Below are 22448 nucleotides of genomic sequence, written 5' to 3'. Positions count from 1 at the left end.
AGCAAACATTATCCTCAATAATGAAAAACTGAAAACATTTCCCTAAAGTCAGGAACAAGACAAGGGTGCCCACTCTCACCACTACTATTCAACATAGTTTTGGAAGTTTTGGCCACAGCAATCAGAGCAGAAAAGAAATAAAAGGAATCCAAATTGAAAAGAAGTTAAACTCTCACTATTTGCAGATGACATGATCCTCTACATAGAAAACCCTAAAGACTCACAGAAAATTACTAGAACTAATAATCAATGAATATAGTAAAGTTGCAGGATATAAAATCAACACACAGAAATCCCTTGCATTCCTATACACTAATAATGAGAAAATAGAAAGAGAAATTAAGGAAACAATTCCATACACCACTGCAATGAAAAGAATAAAATACTTAGGAATATATCTACCTAAAGAAACAAAAGACCTATATATAGAAAACTATAAAACACTGGTGAAAGAAATCAAAGAGGACACTAATAGATGGAGAAATATACCGTGTTCATGGATTGGAAGAACCAATATAGTGAAAATGAGTATACTACACAAAGCAATCTATAGATTCAATGCAATCCCTATCAAAATACCAATGGTATTTTTCACAGAGCTAGAACAAATTATTTCACAATTTGTATGGAAATACAAAAAACCTCAAATAGCCAAAGCAATCTTGAGAAAGAAGAATGGAACTGGAGGAATCAACCTGCCTGACTTCAGGCTCTACTACAAAGCCACAGTCATCAAGACAGTATAGTACTGGCACAAAGACAGAAATATAGATCAATGGAACAAAATAGAAAGCCCAGAGATAAATCCATGCACATATGGACACCTTATCTTTGACAAAGGAGGCAAGAATATACAATGGAGAAAAGACAATCTCTTTAACAAGTGGTACTGGGAAAACTGGTCAACCACTTGTAAAAAGAATGAAACTAGAACACTTTCTAACACCATATACAAAAATAAACTCAAAATGGATTAAAGATCTAAACATAAGACCAGAAACTATAAAACTCCTAGAGGAGAAAATAGGCAAATCACTCTCTGACATAAATCACAGCAGGATCCTCTATGACCCACCTCCCAGAATATTGGAAATAGAAGCAAAAATAAACAAATGGGACCTAATTAAAATTAAAAGCTTCTGCACAACAAAGGAAACTATAAGCAAGGTGAAAAGACAGCCTTCAGAATGGGAGAAAATAATAGCAAATGAAGCAACTGACAAACAACTAATCTCAAAAATATACAAGCAACTCCTACAGCTCAATTCCAGAAAAATAAACGACCCAATCAAAAAATGGGTCAAGGAACTAAACAGACATTTCTCCAAAGAAGACATACAGATGGCTAACAAACACATGAAAAGATGCTTAACATCACTCATTATCAGAGAAATGCAAATCAAAACCACAATGAGGTACCATTTCACGCCAGTCAGAATGGCTGCTATCCAAAAGTCTACAAGCAATAAACTCTGGAGAGGATGTGGAGAAAAGGGAACCCTCTTACACTGTTGGTGGGAATGCAAACTAGTACAGCCACTATGGAGAACAGTGTGGAGATTCCTTAAAAAACTAGAAATAGAACTGCCTTATGACCCAACAATCCCACTGCTGGGCATACACACCGAGGAAACCAGAATTGAAAGAGACATGCGTACCCCCAATGTTCATCACAGCACAGTTTATAATAGCCAGGACGTGGAAGCAACCTAGATGTCCACCAGCAGATGAATGGATAAGAAAGCTGTGGTACATATACACAATGGAGTATTACTCAACCATTAAAAAGAATACATTTGAATCAGTTCTAATGAGGTGGATGAAACTGGAGCTTATTATACAGAGTGAAGTAAGCCAGAAAGAAAAACACCAATACAGTATACTAACGCATATATATGGAATTTAGAAAGATGGTAATGATAATCCTGTATGCGAGACAGAAAAAGAGACACAGATGTATAGAACAGTCTTTTGGACTCTGTGGGAGAGGGAAAGGGTGGGATGATTTGGGAGAATGTCATTTAAATATGTATAATATCATATATGAAACGAATCACCAGTCCAGGTTCGATGCATGATACAGGATGCTTGGGGCTGGTGCACTGGGATGACCCAGAGGGATGGTACAGGGAGGGAGGTGGGAGGGGGTTCAGGATTGGGAACACATGTATACCCATGGCGGATTCATGTTGATGTATGGCAAAACCAATACAATATTGTAAAATAATTAGCCTCCAATTAAAATAAATAAATCTATATTTTTAAAATGTTATTATAAAAAAAAAAGGAGAAAAGGAAGTTAATTTATTTTGGCCTCTGACCTTTGTATTTTCCAGTACTTTGGCTATCTGATGAGAAGAGCCAACTCACTGGAAAAGACTCTGATGCTGGGAAAGTTTGAAGGCAGGAGGAGAAGGGGATGACAGAGGATCAGATGGTTGGATGGCATCACCGACTCAATGGACATGAGTTTGAGCAAACTCTGGGAGTTGGTAACAGACAGGGAAGATTAGCGTGCTGCAGTCCATGGGGTTGCAAAGAGTGGGACATGACTGAGTGACTGAACAACAACTGGCCTTTGAAAAAATCAAACTTAAAAGGCAGATTCCGGGGCCACGAGACACACACAGCTGACAAGCAACGCCATGCTATCTATCTGGTGCTCCTGTCACCTTTTTTTTCTCCTTTTCAAGTTCCTCGGCCTCTCTTTGCCAAATCGTCTTCATGTCAAAGTCAAAGGGGCCCATTCTGGACTCGAAGTTGCCAGTGGCCTGATCTGGGTTAAACTCTTCATAAACCATGTAGTCAGGTATGGACACAGCAGGCACCCTGCAGAAACAAAGGAAAGGGCCCGGCCAGCTGCTTAGGACCACCTCCGGATTCCCCCTCCCCTGCTCCCCCATCTCCAGCACCCGGTACTGACCTTCTCCAGGCCCCGCCCACCTCCCCCCACCCCTCATTTTCTTGGCTCCTCATTCAGCTAGGATAAACTTCCAACTCTTAGCGGGGGGAAAGGAGGAAGGGAAGGGGAAGAGTTGAGAGGGGGAGGGAAGGGAGGGAAGAAGGGAGGGAAAAGACAGCAGGGAAGCGGGGAAGCCTCTGGGATGCAGGGCCCAGGAGAAGCTAGGCAGCCAGCAGAGCGCCAGGAAGGATGAGAGAGAAAAGGGCTGCAGCGGCAAGGAGGCTGCAGGCAGAGTGGCCGGGAGCGAAGTCAGAGGCTGGGGGTGCCGGGCTGGGCGGTGGCTGCAACGCGGGGGTCAGGACACTCACTGTCTCTGGTCTGCCGTCGGCGGCTTGCTGTGGTGGATGTACCAGTCTGGCAAGGAGTAGGCCACTGGGGAGCCCTTCGTGGTCCCGGGGGCAAAGTGCTTCAACAGATCTCGAAGGCAAAAAGACGTGGCGGTGAGCATCACCGCCCCGATCCGAGCCTGAGCATCACCAGCCAGCACGTCCCCACTGCTGACAAGGGAACTGGGCTTCCTCCTGAGCTTCTCTGACTGGGGTCGGGGTTGTGTGGGGGTGGGGGCGGGGGGCGGGGGGCGGACGTCAGGGTGTCCCTGGTTCTCACCTGCCAGCGCTGCCTGCCCAGAGAACAGCCCCTCCCTCTGCCCCACCACCTCCTCCTCCCATCCAAGCGTCCCTGGAGGAGGTGGGGGGTGTCGTTGCTCCATGCCAGTGACTGTGGAGACAAAACTCATCGGGCTGGGGGGCCGGGGGGTCGCTTGCTGTCTCCTCTCTCAGCCCAGGAGGGTCTGTTCTCTGTCCCTACTCCTTCACACCCGGGGCATTTCTGGGGTAAGCCTCCAGGTTTCTGGTGGGAAGCGGGCACCAGCCCCTCTAAATCACGAGAGTAGGGGTCCTATTAACCGGTGTCCCCTTCAGAGCCAGGCTGAGAGGCACAGAGACTCACTCCAGCTCCCAACCCACCCACTTGCTGCCAGGTCTTCGTCCCCCTCCCCCAGGCTGGAGGCTTTTCACAGGGGCAGCTCAGGCAGGAGGTCGATGGGCCCCAGCTGGGAGTGACTGGTTTGCCTGCTAAGCAGGTTTTGCCTGCTATGGGGGGAGGGGGGGGTCAGTGGCCAATACTATTAGTAGACATTTGAAACTTTTTTAATATGTGAACTTTCATTGTTTAAATATTTCAAATGTAGACAAAAGTTCCCTCATAAGGTATGAATTCCGCTATACCCGTCACCCAGATTCCCCAAACACCATGCTTCGTTTCCCATTTGCTCGTTCTTTCTCTCCCCCATTAGTATTGTCACTGTCTGTTGCTCGTTGGGGGACCACGTGGGGTGTTTCCAGTGACAGTTATGACATAATCACAGCGCAGTGATCAAAATCAGGAAGTCAGTGTGATGCAATCCTTTTATCCAATTACAGATCTTATTCAGATTTTGCCAGCTGTCCCACTGATGTTCTTTTAGCCTGAGGCTCAGAGTGAGGAGGGGACCCTGCTTCTGTGCTTCACACGCAATGAGTCACACAGTCTGTTCTGGGCTTTGTAGCATCACAGCCCAGATGCCACCATCTGCCACGTAGCCCATCTTCTCCGCGACAACCTTCATGGAAGGAACAGCGGCCAGAAAGAGAAAGGTCAGCGTTTCTCAGGGTCGCTCTCCACAAAGGCCCGGCCGAAGGTGTTCCAGACGTGACTCCTAACCTGAGCAGCAACCTGAGTTAGGACAACTGAGCAAGACTTGCTCAGCGAAATCATGGATAAAGGCCGGATGTTTGTCAACATCACCGCTGACACTCATCAGCCTCTACCATGCAGGAGATATTAATATACCCCTGAGGGATGAGGAGACCGAGCAACAGGAAGCAAAGATGCTTCACGGGCAAGTGCAGAAGGGGCAACCCCTTCTTACCCCCCAGAAGGGTGACCACAGTCAGTGCAGAGACAGCGACTCTGCAGTTAGACAGTGAGGCTGGCGTGGGAGTCACCCCAGGGTGGTGCTCAGGAGAAATCCAAAGAAAATCCCAGTCTGGTGAATGCACAGTCCAGTCGGTCTTTCCCATAAACGGCAGCATGTCCCTGAAGAGTCTGCACCCTGGGCTGTATCAGGTGACCTGGATGCCCTATGACCTTGGGCAAAATTCCTACACTTGACAGTAACAAGTGTCCAGATCACAGATGGCATCTGGATGTCCAGACGACAAGGTCACACCACCTGCCCACCGCCCCCACACACAGAAGCACTCACCAGGGCGGCCACCTTGCTTGGCCAGCTTCACGTACTCCGAGTCTGTCTCCTTCACCCAGTACCTCCGCAGCCCGAGCGTGTGCCCACTGGGGGCTTCCCTCGGGTCGCTGAGGCCAGGAATCTGCGATGCTGGCGGGGCGTCCACAGCCTTCTCTGACTGCTTCACAGGAAGGTGGTAATACCAGTCTAGGGAAGAGGAGGCCCAGGGTCGGGATGTTACTCACGGAGCCCAAGCTGGCTTGGCCCCCTGCCCAGGAGACATCAAGGAGGCTGTCTCACCCTCCCCAGGACACCGGCAAAGGAGAAATTGCCCTCTTCTGAACACCTGTTACCTGATGCGTCTCCCTGTGGTCATGGAGTCGGCAGATCCTAAAGGCCACCAGCAGCAGCCACAGTGCCCAGCAGGAGAACACCCTCGAGGGGGCCGGCTGGCCTCTGCGCCCAGCTGCCCCGCTGTCCCAAAGCAGTGAGACCAGAGCCCTTCCCTGGGGGTCTTAGCCTCCCAGTGAGGTTTCCAAATTCCCTAATTGTCTATCTCTCTTCTCCTTCAATCTTCCCTGAATTGGGACTTGACTGCATTTCTGGATATGTCAGGAAGTACGCATTCCTGATGGAGCGAGAAATGGCAACCCACTTCAGTATTCTTGCCTGTAAATCCCATGGACCCAGATGGGCTATACAGTCTATGGGGTCGCAAAGAGTCAGACACGACTGAGCATGCATCATGCACCCACACATTCCTGAAAGATCCAAAATCACTTAAACATGGGCAAGTCTCTGGACTATGTGGCCAAAAGTTGGCCAAGATTTGATCAACTTAGACTTTTAAAACACTGAGATTTCATGATAAAAACTCTCACCAAAGTGGGCATAGAGGGACCTATTTCAACATAATAAAAAGCTACTATGACAAACACACAGCCAGCATAATACTCAATGGTAAAAAGCTGAAACCTCCCCACTAAACTCTGGAACAAGACAGTGATGCCCATTCTTACCACTTCTATTCAACATAGTACTGGAATCCTAGGCAGAGCAGTCAACAAAGAAAAATAAATAAAAAGTATTCAAACTGGTCGAAAAGAGGTAAAATTGTTATTATACACAGGTGACATGATACTATATACAGAAAACCCTAAAGACTCCAAACAAAAACTACCAAAAATGATAAATAAATTTAACCACATAGCAGGATACAAGATTAGCATACAGAAATCTGTTGCATTTCTTTATACTAATAATGAAATATCACAAAGTAAAAAAAAAAAATCCCTTTTAAAATAGCATAAAAAATAAATAAATAAAATAAAATACTTAGGAATAAACCTGATCAAGGAGGCAGAAGACACATATGCTGCTAATTGTAAGGGAAATTGAAGATGATTTAAAGAAGTGGAAAGATATCCCATGCTCCTAGGTTGGAAGAATTAATACTGTTAAAAAGACCATACTACCCAAAGCAATTTACAGCTGTAATGTGATCCCTATCAAATTACCCATGACATTTTTCACAGAACTAGAACAAATAATCCTAAAATTTATATGGAATATTAAAAGATCCAGAATTTTCAACCAATCTTGAGGAAAAGAAAAAGTTGGAGATATAATTCTCCCAGACTTCAGACAATACTACAAACCTACAGTAATTAAAACAGTGTGGTACTGACACAAAAACAGACAAAGCAATCAATGGTCTAGAATAAAGAGCCCCGAAATAAACCCACACACCTGTGGTCAACTAACCTTTGACGAAGGAGGCAAGACTATACAAGGTGGGAAAGACAGTCTCTTCAGCAAGTGGTATTGGGAAAGCTGGACAGTCACATTTAAATCAATGAAGCTAGAACACACTTTCTCACCACACACAAAAATAAACTCAGAATGGCTGAGAGAAAAATATGACATGACACCATAAAGCTCCTAGAAGACAGCACAGGCAAAACATTCTCTGACATAAATCATAACACTGTTTTCTTAGGTCAGTTTCCAAAGGCAATAGAATAAAAACAAACAAAGGGGACTAATCAAACTTACAAGTTTTTGCACAGCAAAGGAAACTTAAGCAACATGAAAAGACAAACTATGGACTGGGAGAAAATACTTGCAAACTATGTGATGGACAAAGGCTTATGTCCAAAATACACAAACAGCTCATACAATGCAATAACAACAACAAAAAGCCCCCCAAAAAACCAATCAAAAAATGGTCAGAAAAGCTAGACATTCCTCCAAAGGAGACATACAGATGGCCAACAGGCACATGAAAATATGCTCAACATCATCAATTATTGCTGTTGTTCAGTCGCTAAGCCATGTCCGACTCTGTGACCCCATGGACCGCAGCATGTCACACTCCCCTGTCCTTCACTGTCTTCCAGAGTTTGCTCAAGTTCACGTTCATTGAGTTGGTAATGCCATCCAACCACCTCATCCTCTGTCACACCCTTCTCCTCCTGCCTTCAATCTTTCCCAGCATCAGCGTCTTTTCCAATGAGTCAGCTCTTTGAATCAAATAGTCAAAGTATTGAAGCTTTAGCTTTAGCACCAGTCCTTCCAATGAATATTCAGGGTTGATTTCCTTTAGGACTGACTGCTTTGATCTCCTTGCTGTCCAAGGGACGCTCAAGAGTCTCCTCCAGCGTTACAGTTTGAAAGCATCTATTCTTTGGTGCTCAGCCTTCTTTATGGTCCAACTCTCACATCTGTACATGACTCTTGGAAACACCATAGCTTTGACTATTTTGGCCTTTGTCAGCAAAGTAATATCTCTGTTTTTGAATATGCTGTCTAGGTCTGTCATAGCTTTCTTTCCATGGATCAAGTGTCTTTGAATTTCATGGCTGCAGTCACCGTCTGCAGTGATTTTGGAGCCCAAGAAAATAAAACCTGTGACTACTTCCACTTTTTCTCCTTCTATTTGCCATGAAGTGATGGGACTGGATCCCATTATTTTAGTTTTTTGAATGTTGAGTTTTAAGCCGGCTTTTTCACCTTCATCAAGAGGCTCTTTAGTTCCTCTTCACTTTCTGCCATTACAGTGGTGTTATCTGAGGTTATTGATATTTCTCCTGGCAATCTTGATTCCAGCTTGTGCTTCATCCAGCCTGGCATTTAGCATGATGTACTCTGCATATAAATAAAATAAGCAGAGTGACAATATACAGCCTGACGTACTCTTTTCTCAATTTTGAACCAGTGAGCTGTTCCCTGTCCAGTTCTAACTGTTGCTTTTTGACCTGCATACAGGTTTCTCAGGAGGCAAGTCAGGTGGTCTGGTATTCCCATCTCTTTAAGAATTTTCCACAGTTTGTTCTGATCCACACAGTCAAAGGCGTTAGCGTCATCAGTGAAACAGAAGTAGATGTTTTTTTAAATTCTCTTGCTTTTTCTATGATCCAACGAATCATCTGATCTCTGATCTTTTGGCTTTTCTAAATCCAGCTTGTACATCTGGAGGTTCTCAGTTCATGTATTGCTGAAGCCTAGCTTGAAGGATTTTCAGCATAACCTTTCTAGCAGGTAAAATGAGCACAACTGTACTGCAGTTTGAGTATTCTTTGGCATTGCCTTTCTTTGGGACTGGAATGAAAATTGGCCTTTTCCAGTTTTGTGGCCACTGCTGAGTTTTCCAAATTTGCTGGCATATTGAGTGCAGCAGACAGACGCACATCAAAACTACAATGAGGTCATTGTAGTTTTGTAGAATGGTCATCATCAAAAAGTCTACAAACAAAAAATGCTGTGGGTGGGGAGGAAAGGGAACCCTCCTACACTACTGGTGGGAATGTAAATTGGCGCAGCCATTATGGAGAATACTATGGTGCTTTCTTATGAAACTAAAATAGAACTTCCATACAATCCTACAATCCCACTCTTGGGCATATATCTAGAAAAGAAGAAAACTCTAATTCAAAAAGATACATGCACCCCAATGTTCTTAGCAGCACTATTTACAATAGTCAGGATATGAAGACAACCTAAATGTCCATCAACAGATGAATGGATAAAGAAGATGTGGTGCATGTAATGGAATACTACGTAGCCATAAAAAAGAATGAACTAATGACATTGCAGCAGAATGGATGGACCTAGAGCCTATCACACTAGGTGAAGTAGTCAGACATAGAAAGACAAATACCATGTATCACTTATAAATGGAATCTTAAAAAATGATACAAATAAACTCAATTATAAAACAGAAACAGACTCACAGACATAGAAAACACACTTAATGATTACCAAAGGGGAAAGATGAGGGGAGGCATAAATTAGAAGGTTGTGATTCACATGTTGCTGCTGCTGCTGCTAAGTCGCTTCAGTCGTGTCCGACTCTGTGCGACCCCATAGACGGAAACCCACCAGGCTTTCCCATCCCTGGGATTCTCCAGGCAAGAACACTGGACTGGGTTGCCATTTCCTTCTCCAATGAGTGAAAGTGAAAAGTGAAAGTGAAGTCACTCAGTCATGTCCGACTCTTCGAGACCCCACAGACTGCAGCCTACCAGGCTCCTCCATCCATGGGATTTTCATGTACACACTGCTATATATAAAATAGATAATCAATAAGGACCCACTGTATAGCACAGGGAATTATACTCAATATCTTTTAATAACCTATAATGGAAAGAATTTGAAAAAGAATGTATATATATATGTGTGTGTGTAACTGAATAACTTTGCTGTACATCTGAAACTAGCACAAACCACATTGCAAATCAGCTATATACTTCAATTAAAACAAACATACTGAGACAGAAGTCACAGCTTTAGTGAACATGTTTGCTAATTTGACAGGAGCAGGACCGAGTGCCACCTCAGGAAGGCTAGATGGTGAGCAACCTGACCTGACACCCACCCCCCAGGGGGGCATCCTGGCAGGCCCTCCTCCCAGACGCTGGCCACACCCTCTCCACACAAGCCCCTCAGCTTTCCTTTTGCTCGAGGCGGGAAGCAGGACATCCCGAGAGGTCAGACGGGAAAAGGGAGAAGCACCCTGAAGGGTTGCTGAACAGAGAGGCAGGGGCTTTGCCCTGGGCAACCTCGTGCTGTGGGAACCCTCTCAGGCTGCAGACTGATCGGGGGCTGAGTATGGTTCCCGTGGAAACATCCAGCTGGGTCCCGCAAAACTGACGTGCGATGAGTACAGATAAAGCGTGTGTCCAGTGGTTAAAAATCCATCTGCCAATGCAGGGGATGTGAGTTCCATCCCTGGTCTGGAAAGATCCCTTGTGCAATCTTGGAGCAACTAAGACCGTGCACCACACTACTGAGGCCACGTGCTGCAACTCCTGAAGCCTGTGTGCCCTAGAGTCTGCACTCTGCCAACAAGAGAAGCCACTGCAGAGAGACACCTGCTCGCCACAACTGGGGAAGGTCCATGCAAGCAGCGAAGAGACAGTGCAGGCAAAATAAACAAATACATTTTAAACAGCGTATGAGATTTCTAGGATCTGAGATCGGATAAAGACGAGGGTGGGAGGACAAAGGGGGATAAGAGAAGGCCAGCTTACTCTCTCACCTCCCTCCCCATTGATCTGTTGACCCCTACCTGCCCCAGAGAGTGGTCATGTGTGGTGAGCAGAACGGGCCTTGGCAGAGCCCTGAGGCCCCTCAGTGGGCACCCAGGACAGAACCCTGCAGGTGGCTTTGGTGACCACCTATGAGGGTCCCTGCCAGGAGCAAGAGGTGTCAGCAGGAGCCCAGGGACCTGCAGTTATCAGGTCCACTCATAATCCCACAGAGAGAAGACACTTGGACTGTTGGTGTTCTGGTGACACTTTGCATCCGAAACTGATGAACCCACGTGTCCAAATATAAGAACAGACATCACAGCTGACTGAGAACTAGGGGAACAAAATCTAGAAGGGATGTGAAATTAAAAAGACACCACTACCATGGCACAAGTGTCTCTAGAATTTAAGAGCTTACTGGAACCAGCTGTCCAAAATGCATGACAGTCAGGGTCTAACACAGGACCAGCTCCTGGCAGGTGCAATGGGTGATTTCCTGCGTTCACTTGGCTAGGCCACAGTTCCCAGACTGAGGTCTCCTGAGAAGGAAGGAATTCTGCCCCCAGACGGCCTTCCAACCCAGGACTGTAGCATCAGCTCCTTCTCGGCCTGCTCCACAACTGTGTGAGCCAGTTCCTTAAAATAAATCTATGTCTCAGTCAATCTCCCTTTCTCTTTCTACACACACACACACACACATACACACAGGCACAGATGTTGTTGGGCTCTGGAGAATTCCGAGTGATACAGCAGGATCACAGGAAAACAGGCTGAATAAGATGGCTTTACACAAGCACACACGGATTCCAAGAACAAGAAGTCGCCTTCCTCCACAGCTAAAAGTTAGCCACACAATTTCTACTTAGAACTAAAGCTGAGTTCACTGCGTAAAAAATGAATGTTCATGGAAAAATCTTTAAAATATCTGAACAACAATAATGAGATGAAAACTATAGTGAAAACACAATAGAAGGAGAAGGAGAAAAGAGAAAGGGTGGGGGGAACCCAACAGGAAAGCTTTCAAGAAGTTTGCCTGAGCTCACAGAGTTAGTTTTAGATCCAGGAGGAAGGGCTTAGGAGCATCATATCTGATTGTCTTCAGCTCAAATATTTTCTTTCAGAGGGAAAGCATTCAGTTCTTGCTTTATTTTTCCTCTCTGTATTTTGATTACTAATTAATCCACAGAGAACAGTTTCTACATCTCATTACTGGAAGCTTCGGGCAGGAACTGAGCTCTGATTTGGTTGGCAGTTTATGATGGCGTGCCCTGCAGAGAGTCAGCACATGAGTCACTGTGAACCAACTGTCACACACACACACACACACACACACACGTGTGCACACACGTGCACACACACACACACACATGATTAGTACTTGTCTGGCACCAGATCACTCACGACCATGTAGATTTCTTTACCGGCTCCCCTGTCCCAAGGAGCCCGGCTCAGAGATGACCGTAGGGTGACTCAGTCCTGCAGTTCTCTGGTCTTTGAGCCATGAGAGGCAACCCAAAGGCAGGATCCTGGCAACCAGCCTCAGCCTTGGAGAACAGGGCAGGTTTTTGAAACTCTAAGCCTCAGGTTTCTCATCTGCAGACCAGAGCTAACAACCCCTCAGCAGGTTGTCCTGAAGTTCAATGTCAGTGTGACAGTGTTTAGCACACAGGGGAGGCTACGCAGTAGGGCGCCGAGACACCAGAAAACCAGGCTGAGAGCCCACAGTGGAGACTGGGACCCAGGCCTCCTGTGCCCCTTCCCCTCCATTCCAGCACAGCCACAGCCTCATCAGTAGCGGCCACAGTAGAGCTCTGGGCAAGAAGCACAGGGACCCTGTGAAGGCCACACTCGGGCCCCGCTGCCTGCAGTCCAACCCCTACCCCGCCTCTTCCAACAGAGCTTCAGGGCCCTCTTCTCCATCCTCCTACTCCAGCCCTTCACGAGATGTGGAAGAATAACAACAAAGTCAAAATCAGACCACAGCAGCTAGGTCTTCTTCTTTCCCTTCTTCCAACTTCACAATGAGAAGCCCACTGCAGTGCCAACCTCCGCCGGAGGCTTAATTCCTGTGTTAATCCGCTTAAAGCAGGAGACAGTTACCCTGGTTGGAGTCTAAATTAGGAGCAAGAGATAGGTGATCAATGAAATACATAAGGATGCAGCTGAAAATGAAAGTGTCCAACTCAACACACGGTTACCCATACAGAGAAATTTTCAGAGATGCTATTGCTCCAAGAACTGAGTAGCTCTAACAGCAGTGGGCCGGTACCCTGGCTTTCTTTTGTTGAAAATAGGGAAACAAACGAAAAAACCCCAGAAGTCAAGTTCCCCTCTACCCCTAGATCCCCACCTTACTTTTAAGCCTACTTCCACCCAGGGGCACAGGGGCAGTGTGTAGCTTTCTTTGATGGTACCCCGTGTTAGTCCTGTCCCCTCCCCACCGCCTTCTCCACACACGCATGCAGAATACAGGTGAGCCTGTCCAGTAGCAGAACAAAGGCAGATCTCCTCTCCTCTGGTCACTCACCGCAGGGAGCGTAGCGGCTCGCGGCCCCATGCAGCTCCTTGCTGGTATTCCTCATGCCCTGAGACACGCTGGGCCGGGTGTTCACGGGTGAGCCAGGAACCGTTGCCGGGACTGAGCTGCAGAGGCTGGGTCCGCACCCCTACTCGGTCCGTCCTCCTCCACCTGACAGGTATGCAGGAGTCTCACCATTCAGGTAGTGCGCGCATGCCCAGGCAAGCCATCAACAGGGGCGCGTCCAGCCAAGGTATATGCATCATGGGCACACACGCAGAGTAGCCAGCAGGAGACAGCAGGTTCCGAAGTCCCGCCCCGGCCCGGGGCTCCCCCATTTCAGGAGACAGGGGTCCCTCCCGGTCCCGACCCCACTGGCCGTCTGACCCCGCTCACCTGCCGACCTAGGGTCTGGGTGGGTGCCACCTGCAAAGTCTGAGACCAGTCTGTTCCCGCTGGCTGCTGAGACCAATCCCAAACTCCCAGAGAGGCGCGGAACTACAGCAACCCGCGTCGCCAGGGCAACGGCCTGGGCCAACCGGCGGCCGCGGAAGGAGCACAGGCAGCCAATCGGCGCAGTGTGAGGCCAGGCCAATCGCGTCAGGGGCATGGCTTGGGCGCCTACAGTCAACTGCCCGGGGCTTGGGGGTTGTCGAGGTGGTGGCGCCGGCTTGGCAGCGTGGCTGCTGGGGCGTGCCAGCCTCAGAGTTCTCCTGGTGAGACCTCCGCCCACCTGACGTCCTGGAAAACCCAACAGCGGTTTTCTTGTCCATCTCCGATTTATTTAATACATTGTTAAAAAGAGGACGAGTAAGTACCTGGGGAAACTCAAAAGACAGCCATTTCTGCCAGTTGTGTATTAGTAGGAAAATTACTATGCACACGTCTTTCCTCATACGTTATTTTTTTCAGTATTTCTGGTTTGGAAACTTGGTTTGTAGTCCTTCTGTGATTCCACCAGCCCAGGCAGCAGTTGGAGCTAAGGTTGTCTTTTGCTAAAATAGAAAAATCACGATGTCTTAACGGTGGTCATTTGGCAACTTTAAACAAGGCGCTGCTTTTGCTACTACACAAGTTAAGCATTAGAAATCTAGCAGAAGAGAGGTGATGTAACCATTTGGTAGGGAGAAGAGAATTCTTGTGACAGGAATTTACTCTCACTGTGGGTTATCCAGCTCTCATATAATATTTTCAGGATCCTCAGCTGACCCAGTTTTGAAAGTAAGCAAGACGTCACTTTTCAATGTCAAATGTTTGTCCCATTGCAGGTAGACATGTAGACTCTCACTAAGTATAACAGGGTTTCCTGTTGCATAAGTCAGGGCATTGTTTACCCAGGGAACTGTGCGCCAAGAGAAGGTGGTTTTTTAAAATAGTGTATCCTACTGATTGAAGCCATCCTGCCTAAAGAATATCTTTCTCTCTTTCTGAGCTTGGTTAACAGACGAGAAGGAAACTTACTCACGTTGACAGCCCTTTTTACTAGCTGAAATCATGATTTGAGTTATAATGAAGAGTGATCATTCCTCAGAATAAAGTTCTGACTTTTGGAATGCGACTGAAATCACAAGTATTTGCAGATGCCAAATTAAATAAGAACGTAAATGAGCTGCTATACAAATGAAAACATGGCACAAGAAAAATCTATTGTGAAGATTTCTCTGTTTATTTGCTATACTTTAACACATATGATCTTTCTTTCATACAATAGCCCAGAGTTTTTAGAAGGATCCAGCCTTTCCTCGTATACAATCTCACTTCATGTACAGATTTAGTCAGCAGTTTATGGAGAAAAAATATTCAATTATTTGTAGATGTTTGTTTAAAGTATTATCTCTATTTTATATATGGATAAATTCTTAGAGATTTGTATCTTACATAGATATTGTATATGATTATAAACTGTTTATGAGTTTTGGGGAAGAGGAAAACATGTATTTGAGTATAAATTCCGATTTTTTAACAGCCCTCGGACCCTTCCTTCTTGCCTGCTCTTGGTTTGCTCATGTTGTTGACTGAAGCTAATATTTCTAAACTCCTAAGACACATCTTCAGGCTCAAGCCCATCCTTGTTTCATCTTCCAACCCAGTATATAAATTCCTTTCCCTAAACATCATTCCCAGGAGACTCAATCCTCCATAATATGCAGCATATTCCTTAGACTACAGTTTCATAAAATGGGGGGGATTTCCAAATTTGGTGTTTTCTGTTTGATGATAATCTAATCATTTCAAGACAAATGCTTCCTTTTCGACACATTTATGTATTTCAGTATTAGGTAGCATTTTGGGTTTTCAGTCCAGTTGAAAACCGAGATTATCATCTGTGGAAACAAGATTATCATCTGTGGTTGGCACAGAATGAGACAGGATTTCTTTGTGTCCTTATCAGCATCTCCCCTCCATTATGTGTTAAAGTGATAATGATCTTTCTCTTTGGTAGAAAAACTTCACATTTTACAATAAATTTAAACAGATTACCTTTCTTAAGATGTAACAGTAAAATGTTTTGGAAAAGAGACAGAGTAAAAAAATATATGAAAGTAACAGAACAGTTTAAATCGTTTTAATTTAAATTCCTATAATGCAGGAGTTGGTGATGGACAGGGAGGCCTGGCGTGCTGCGATTCATGGGGTCGCAAAGAGTCGGACACGACTGAGCGACTGAACTGAACTGAACTGAATGCAACAATTTATATATAATGCTAAGGTAATTGTATTAGTTTTGAAGAAATACTTCATATTTTAAAAATAGTAAGGCCATTTATCATGTATGATTTATTATTGAAAAAGCTAAGTTATTACAGGCTATCAGAAACCAATGTTTTTTTAATTTTTGGGGCCATGCCACTTGGCTTTCAGGAGGAACTCCCTGGACCAGGGGTCGAACCCACAGCCTGTGCAGTGGAAGTGCAGCCTTAGTCACTGGAACGTTAGGGATGTCCTGGACATCTGTCTCTGTGTGCTGCCTGCATTCACTGCCAGGCCTACTGTATGAGACAACTCCCAGTTTTTTCTGCCAGTTACAATGGGTTTGATCACTGGTGGGAGAACTAAGATCACAAGTGGAGCAACTGAGCCTACATGCTGCAACTGCTGACCTGTAGACCTGCACGGTGTGATGAAGGTCCTGCATGCTGTGACCAAGACCAGCCAAATAGATAAATAAATATTTTTTAAAATAAACAGTTACAAATAGGTTGGGGTCTTCTGCCAAATACAAGCTTTGGGGTTGTGGTCTCAGTTCAGTTCAGTTCAGTCACTCAGTCGTGTCCGACTCTTTGCGACCCCATGAATTACAACACACCAGGCCTCCCTGTCCATCACCAACTCCCAAACTCATGTCCATCGAGTCGGTGACGTCATCCAGCCATCTCATCCTCTTTTGTCCCCTTCTCCTCCTGCCCCCAATCCCTCCCAGCATCAGAGTCTTTTCCAATGAGTCAACTCTTCGCATAAGGTGGCCAAAGTATTGGAATTTCAGCTTTAGCATCAGTCCTTCCAATGAACACCCAGGACTGATCTCCTTCAGAATGGACTGGTTGGATCTCCTTGCAGTCCAAGGGACTCTCAAGAGTCTTCTCCAATACCACAGTTCAAAAGCATCAATTCTTCGACGCTCAGCTTTCTTCACAGTCCAACTCTCACATCCATATATGACCACTGGAAAAACCATAGCCTTGACTAGATGGACCTTTGCTGGCAAAGTAATGTCTCTGCTTTTGAATATGCTATCTAGGTTGGTCATAACTTTCCTTCCAAGGTCTCAAGTACCTCCTATTTCCAAACTTATAATGGCAGTAGATGAAATGCAAATAGAAAATAATTTACAACTCTGGAAGTCATGGGAGGCCAATAAACACAGAGGATCAGAGACGAACAAGAGTGAAAATAGGAAACTCTTCACTCAAAATAAGTCTGCCGTGCACAACCCTAAGTCACTGTAGAAATAAGCCATGGAAAGATGGTGACTCATCAGAAAATGAGTAATCTCCAGGCAGATTTTATTTTTAATTCAGTTGCTTGAAAATGACTTTTAAAATAAGTACATACTTAAAGAAATAACTATACACTTCAAGACATAAATGAGGGCTTCCCTGGTGGTTCAGTGGTTGGCAGACCACCTGTCAATGCAGGGGACACGGATTTGACCCCTGGTCTGGGAGTATCCCACATGCAAGCGAAGCAACTAAGCTTGTGCGCCCCAACTGCTGAGCGCAAGTGCCACAGCTGCTGGGGTCCATGGGCCTTGGAGCCCATGCTGTACAGCAGGAGAAGCCACTGCAATGAGAGGCCCACACACTGTATCTGGAGAGTGGCCACCCCCAACCCCGGCTCCTGGCAACGAGAGAAAGCCCACGCACAGCAACGAAGACCCAGCATGGCCAAAAATAAATAAAAATTTAAAAAAACAAAGACCTAAGTGAAAGAATGATAATGAATTTAAAAATACGTTTCCAAGCAAAAGAAACAAAGCAAAAACAGGTAAACAAGAAAAGCAGAACCCAGGAGAATGTGGGTCTTAACCACGTGGGGAAAAAAGCTCAAACTCACTCATCAGAATGCAAAAAGAAACTCTCCTGAGGTACCGTTTTTACAAAGGTATTCAATTGGCAAAGATTAAAAGGTTGATAATATACCATGTTGGTGAATAAGAGGAAAATATCATAAATTCCAGTGGAAACTTAGTTGGCAGAGCCTCTGGAGAGGACAAAGGCAACATTTATCAAAATGACAGACACGGAGAGACATGGACTCAGCAGTTCGTATGATTTTTTTCCTCCAAAAAGGAGAAAAGATTAAAAACCATGATCACAATGTGGTACATTGGTGAAACTGAAGAACATCAAAGATGAACAGAAAACCTTGAAAACGACCAAAGGGAAAAGAAAAACCAAGTTGCCACACAGTCTGTCACACAAAAAAGGAATAAGGAGAGATGAAGATTAGGCAGGATTTTTATCCCCAACAGCCAAGTCCAAGACTATGGAATAGCATCTTCAAAGGACTCAGAGGAAAATAACTGTCAGCCTGTAGTTTTATGCCCCAAGTAAGCATGCTCATCATTCCAGCAATTCCATTCCGGAGGTTCACCCAGGGAAGCCCTTGTGGTGTGCACGGGACAAAGGCAGGCATTGAACTTTGATCGTGTTGCTAAAAAACCAAAAGCAAATGATAAAAGACTGGGAAAGTGAATTGTGATGTGTTGCCTGCCATTCCAGTAAAGAAGGAATGCTGCCCGACCATCAGGCCATCGGTCACTGCCGACAGGACTCACAGTGGAGAAAAGCAGGATGCTAGCCCTGTAGAGTTAAGGTCTATGTCAAAGGCATGATTTCAGTGAGCCCAGACTCTTGTATCTTCCCATTAATGGAGAAGCATTAATCCATTAGTTCAGATGTGTGATTAGCAGTCATCTTTCGATATTCTACTGCATGTGAGTCTGTTTGATTTTCAGCAAAATCCCCTATATATCTTAGCTCCTTCCTTACCTCTTCGGGACAGTTCCTCAGAGCTACCTGAGAAATTTTGTGTTGGTCTAGTCCTCAGGGCATTTGAGCTCAGTCACTTCAGTCGTGGATGATTTTTTGCAACCCTGTGGACTGTAGCCTGCCACTCTCCTCTGTCCATGGCATTCTCCAGGCAAGAATACTGGAGCATGTTGCCATGCCCTCCTCCAGGGGATCTTCCGGACCCAGAGATCAAACCCATTTCTCCTGTGTCTCCAGCATTTCAGGCTGATTCTTTACCACTGAGCCACTGGGAAAGCCCAGCCCTTAATAAGGCCACTGAAAAAAACTTAACTTTCAGATTGTGAATTTGTCTGTCATCGACAGATATATGTGTGATAAAATACTATACAGCAGTTAAAATGAGTAATCTGAAGTGAGTATTTCTCAAGACCAGTAATCTAAGATATCTGAGAGTAGCTTATCATTTGAATTCACAGCGTGAAAACATTTATGGATACATATTTATGTGGTAAAATAACAAAAACGTTTTGTATATCAATTTTCATTTTTCTGCAGGAAAGAAAGGAAGATCCCAGAACATGATATTATGTTCGTGATATTTAATTTTTTGAAAAAGTATTGAAGCAAGCACAGTGAAACAGAGATTTCTTGTGGCAGAAGCGTGGGGCCTGGGGGACCCTGGCGTTTCGCGGTGTGTCTGGGAGCCGCTGCCGTGATGCCTTGTGATACACACTCGGGCTGGGTGCTGGCTGGTGGGGAGGCCGCGTGCCCCCTTTCTGGGCGTCCAGCCATTGTGATGTGTCACAGAAGGTGATGCAACAGAAGAGCTGGGGTGCCTCCTCCAGGGTTAGTTCACTCACAGTTTCCCCCTCGAAGGAGAAACAGCCGAGAAGGAAGAAGGCAAAACCCCAAGCCAATCCCAAACCATTTTGTATCACCTCATGTTTTCCATCAAGTAGCAAAGAGGCTGCCAGCAATCAGCTACTCGGCTGGGGGAGATGAGTGGGAGACCCAACTCGAGGGGGAGCTCCAGGCTCTTCAGGGCTCCCTCTGAGGACGCCAGCAGCGGCTCTAGTGGGAGCGCTGTGCTCCCACAGCAGGAAAACCCCGACGCCAGCGGGTACGTAACTGCAGGGTGATCTCCTTAAGATTTGATAGTGTACATGTCATGTATCACGTGTGCTCGTCCCCCTGGAAAATAACCTGCCTTTATAGAGAGAACCTCTGAAGATTTCTCTGGATCCCAGTACTTTCTGACCTGTTGTCTCCTTCTGTGGTAGGGGTTAATTACAGCAAGTGGGAGGGAAGATGTCCCGGAGGTGGGCATGGCAACCCACTCTAGTATTCTTGCCTGGGGAATCCCCATGGACAGAGGAGCCTGGTGGGCTACAGTCCACGGGAACACAAAGAGTCAGACATGACTGAGGGACTAGGCACAGCACACACAGCAAGTGGGGGACGAAGTCTGTGGAAGAGAAGACATTCTTTTTAAAGGAATGAGTCTCACCGGCAGTGTGAAGTTATGACTGCAACCTGCAGCCTCATTGGTCGATCATTTGTCAGTGGCCTCCTGCTCAGTCTCTGCCAGGTGCAAGGTCCAGCACCATGCTTTGCAAGTCTTTACATGCAGGGCGCTTGTTACATCCCTGGGTGAGAACTAACTACACGGGCTGTTAGTGGGTGTACGTTTTGAGCTAACAACTGTGCCTCCTCTAACTGGAAGAAGGGGAAATAGCAGGAAATCTTGGACCACTTGGATGGCCCCAAAACCCAAGCCTCATCAACTTTGCCCTTGAAGGCACTGCCTGCTGGTAAAAGAAAACAGAGAGTAATGAAATAACCACCCCACGGATAACAGCTAAGGTTTAATGAAAAAGCTTAGTGAACCTTTGGTTAATGTTCATTTAAGCCAGTCCCTTGGGAGGGTCTTATGACCTTTGAGTAACTCTCTTTAGACAGTGGATCCCTCATGTGACCAGTGAGATGTGAAGGATGGTGATTTCAAGATTTCGTGTCCCTTCAGAGGAGACTTTTGGGACGACCTTCTTCTCTGTTGCTTTTAGCACATGTCTACAACAAACCAAGACAGTGTATTAAAAAGCAGAGATACCACTTTACCAACGAAGCCCATATAGTCAAAGCTATGTGTTGAAGCAGTCTAAGCTGGGATTGGAAAAGGATTTCCAGACAGAGTATTGCAGAAAGGAGAGTTTATTAAGAACAAAGAACAGAGATAATGTGGGCACTGCAAGCGCAGCGGGTCAACCTCCTGGCAGACCAGGGACGGTTGACAGTTTTTGTGGGTTAATAGCCAATTTTTATAGCCTCAAGGCAAAGAAAATTCCTACAGGAAAGCTGACACTAGTTGATTGGTTGGGCATCTTTACCTAATTGGGAATCAGGAAGCTTGTTAGTGATTATTAGGGGGCTTTTGGCAACGGTTACAAAGGGGCTTAGTCAGCTTCAGAGGTGACCTTGATTCTGGGCTCTGCTTCTGTGGTTTTGGTGCAAAGCCTCCCAGCTATGGCCTGGGGGACAGGACTCAACACTATGATTTTTCCACTAGTCATGTACAGATGTGAGTGTTGGACCATAGAGAAGGCCAAGTGCTGAAGAATTGGTGTTTTCAAACTGTGGTGCTGGAGAAGTCTCTTGAGAGCCCCTTGGACTGCAAGATCAGACTACTCAATCCTAAAAGAAATCAACCCTGAATATTCATTGGAGGGACTGATGCTGAAGCTGAAGCTCCAATACTTTGCCTACCTGATGTGATGTGAGGAGCCAACTCATTGGAAAAGACCCTGATGCTGGGAAAGATTGAAGGCAGGAGAAGAAGGGAACAACAGAGGATGAGATGGTTGGATGGCATCACTGACTCAATGGACATGAGTTTGAGCAAACTCTGGGAGATGAAGAAGGACAGGAAATCCTGGCGTGCTGCAGTTCATGGAGTCACAGAGTCAGACACAACTTAGCGACTGAACAACAATAACAATAACACATTGGACAGACAATGGGCACTATTGCTTTCTGTAAGTGGATGAGCTACTTAGAGATTCTGTACTGGGTGAAATTAGGTGGCTTGTGCTTCAGTTCAGTCACTCAGTCATGTCCGACTCTTTGTGACCCCATGAACCACAGCACACCAGGCCTCCCTGTCCATCACCAACTCCTGGAGTCCACCCAAACCCATGTCCATTGAGTCGGTGATGCCATCCAACCATCTTATCCTCTGTCGTCCCCTTCTCCTCCTACCCTCAATCTTTCCCAGGATCAGGGTCTTTTCAAATGAGTCAGCTCTTCACATCAGGTGGCCAAAGTATTGGAGTTTTAGCTTCAACATCAGTCCTTCTAATGAACATCCATGACTGATCTCCTTTAGGATGGACTGGTTGGATCTCCTTGCAGTCCAAGGGACTCTCAAGAGTCTTCTCCAACACCACAATTCAAAAGCTTCAATTCTTCAGCGCTCAGCTTTCTTCACAGTCCAACTCTAACATCCACACATGACCACTGGAAAAACCATAGCCTTGACTAGATGGACCTTTGTTGACAAAGTAACGTCTCTGCTTTTTAAAATGCTATCTAGGTTGGTCATAACTTTCCTTCCAAGGAGTAAGCGTCTGTTAATTTCATGGTTGCAATCACCATCTGCAGTGATTTTGGAGCCCCTAAAAAGAAAGTCTGTCACTGTTTCCACTGTTTCCCCATCCATTTGCCATGAAGTGATGGGACCAGA

At 45.7% G+C, this 22448-nt stretch overlaps 2 protein-coding genes across 3 annotated transcripts in view; one reads left to right on the top strand and one right to left on the bottom strand.

Annotated features, from left to right (window-relative positions):
• Positions 1-13761, bottom strand: part of C4H7orf57 (chromosome 4 C7orf57 homolog) — a 29485-nt gene extending 15724 nt beyond the window's left edge. For both annotated transcript variants that reach the window (XM_070369893.1, XM_005890517.3), the window contains exons 1-5: positions 13632-13761; positions 13245-13406; positions 5208-5393; positions 3271-3379; positions 2673-2829 (exon numbers count right to left, since the gene is read on the bottom strand). In XM_070369893.1, coding sequence (XP_070225994.1) covers positions 2673-2829; positions 3271-3379; positions 5208-5393; positions 13245-13299 — 507 coding nt within the window. In that variant the 5' untranslated portion in view covers positions 13300-13406; positions 13632-13761. The remainder of the gene's footprint in view (positions 1-2672; positions 2830-3270; positions 3380-5207; positions 5394-13244; positions 13407-13631) is intronic.
• Positions 13762-19707: 5946 nt separating this feature from the next.
• SUN3 (Sad1 and UNC84 domain containing 3) overlaps positions 19708-22448 on the top strand; it is a 39170-nt gene continuing 36429 nt past the window's right edge. Inside the window, exon 1 of the mRNA XM_005890516.2 lies at positions 19708-19829. Coding sequence (XP_005890578.2) covers positions 19708-19829 — 122 coding nt within the window. The remainder of the gene's footprint in view (positions 19830-22448) is intronic.

This window comes from Bos mutus, chromosome 4 (genome assembly GCF_027580195.1).
Source record: "Bos mutus isolate GX-2022 chromosome 4, NWIPB_WYAK_1.1, whole genome shotgun sequence".
NCBI classification, from domain to species: domain Eukaryota; kingdom Metazoa; phylum Chordata; class Mammalia; order Artiodactyla; family Bovidae; genus Bos; species Bos mutus.
This window is presented reverse-complemented; position numbering and strand designations above follow the sequence as displayed.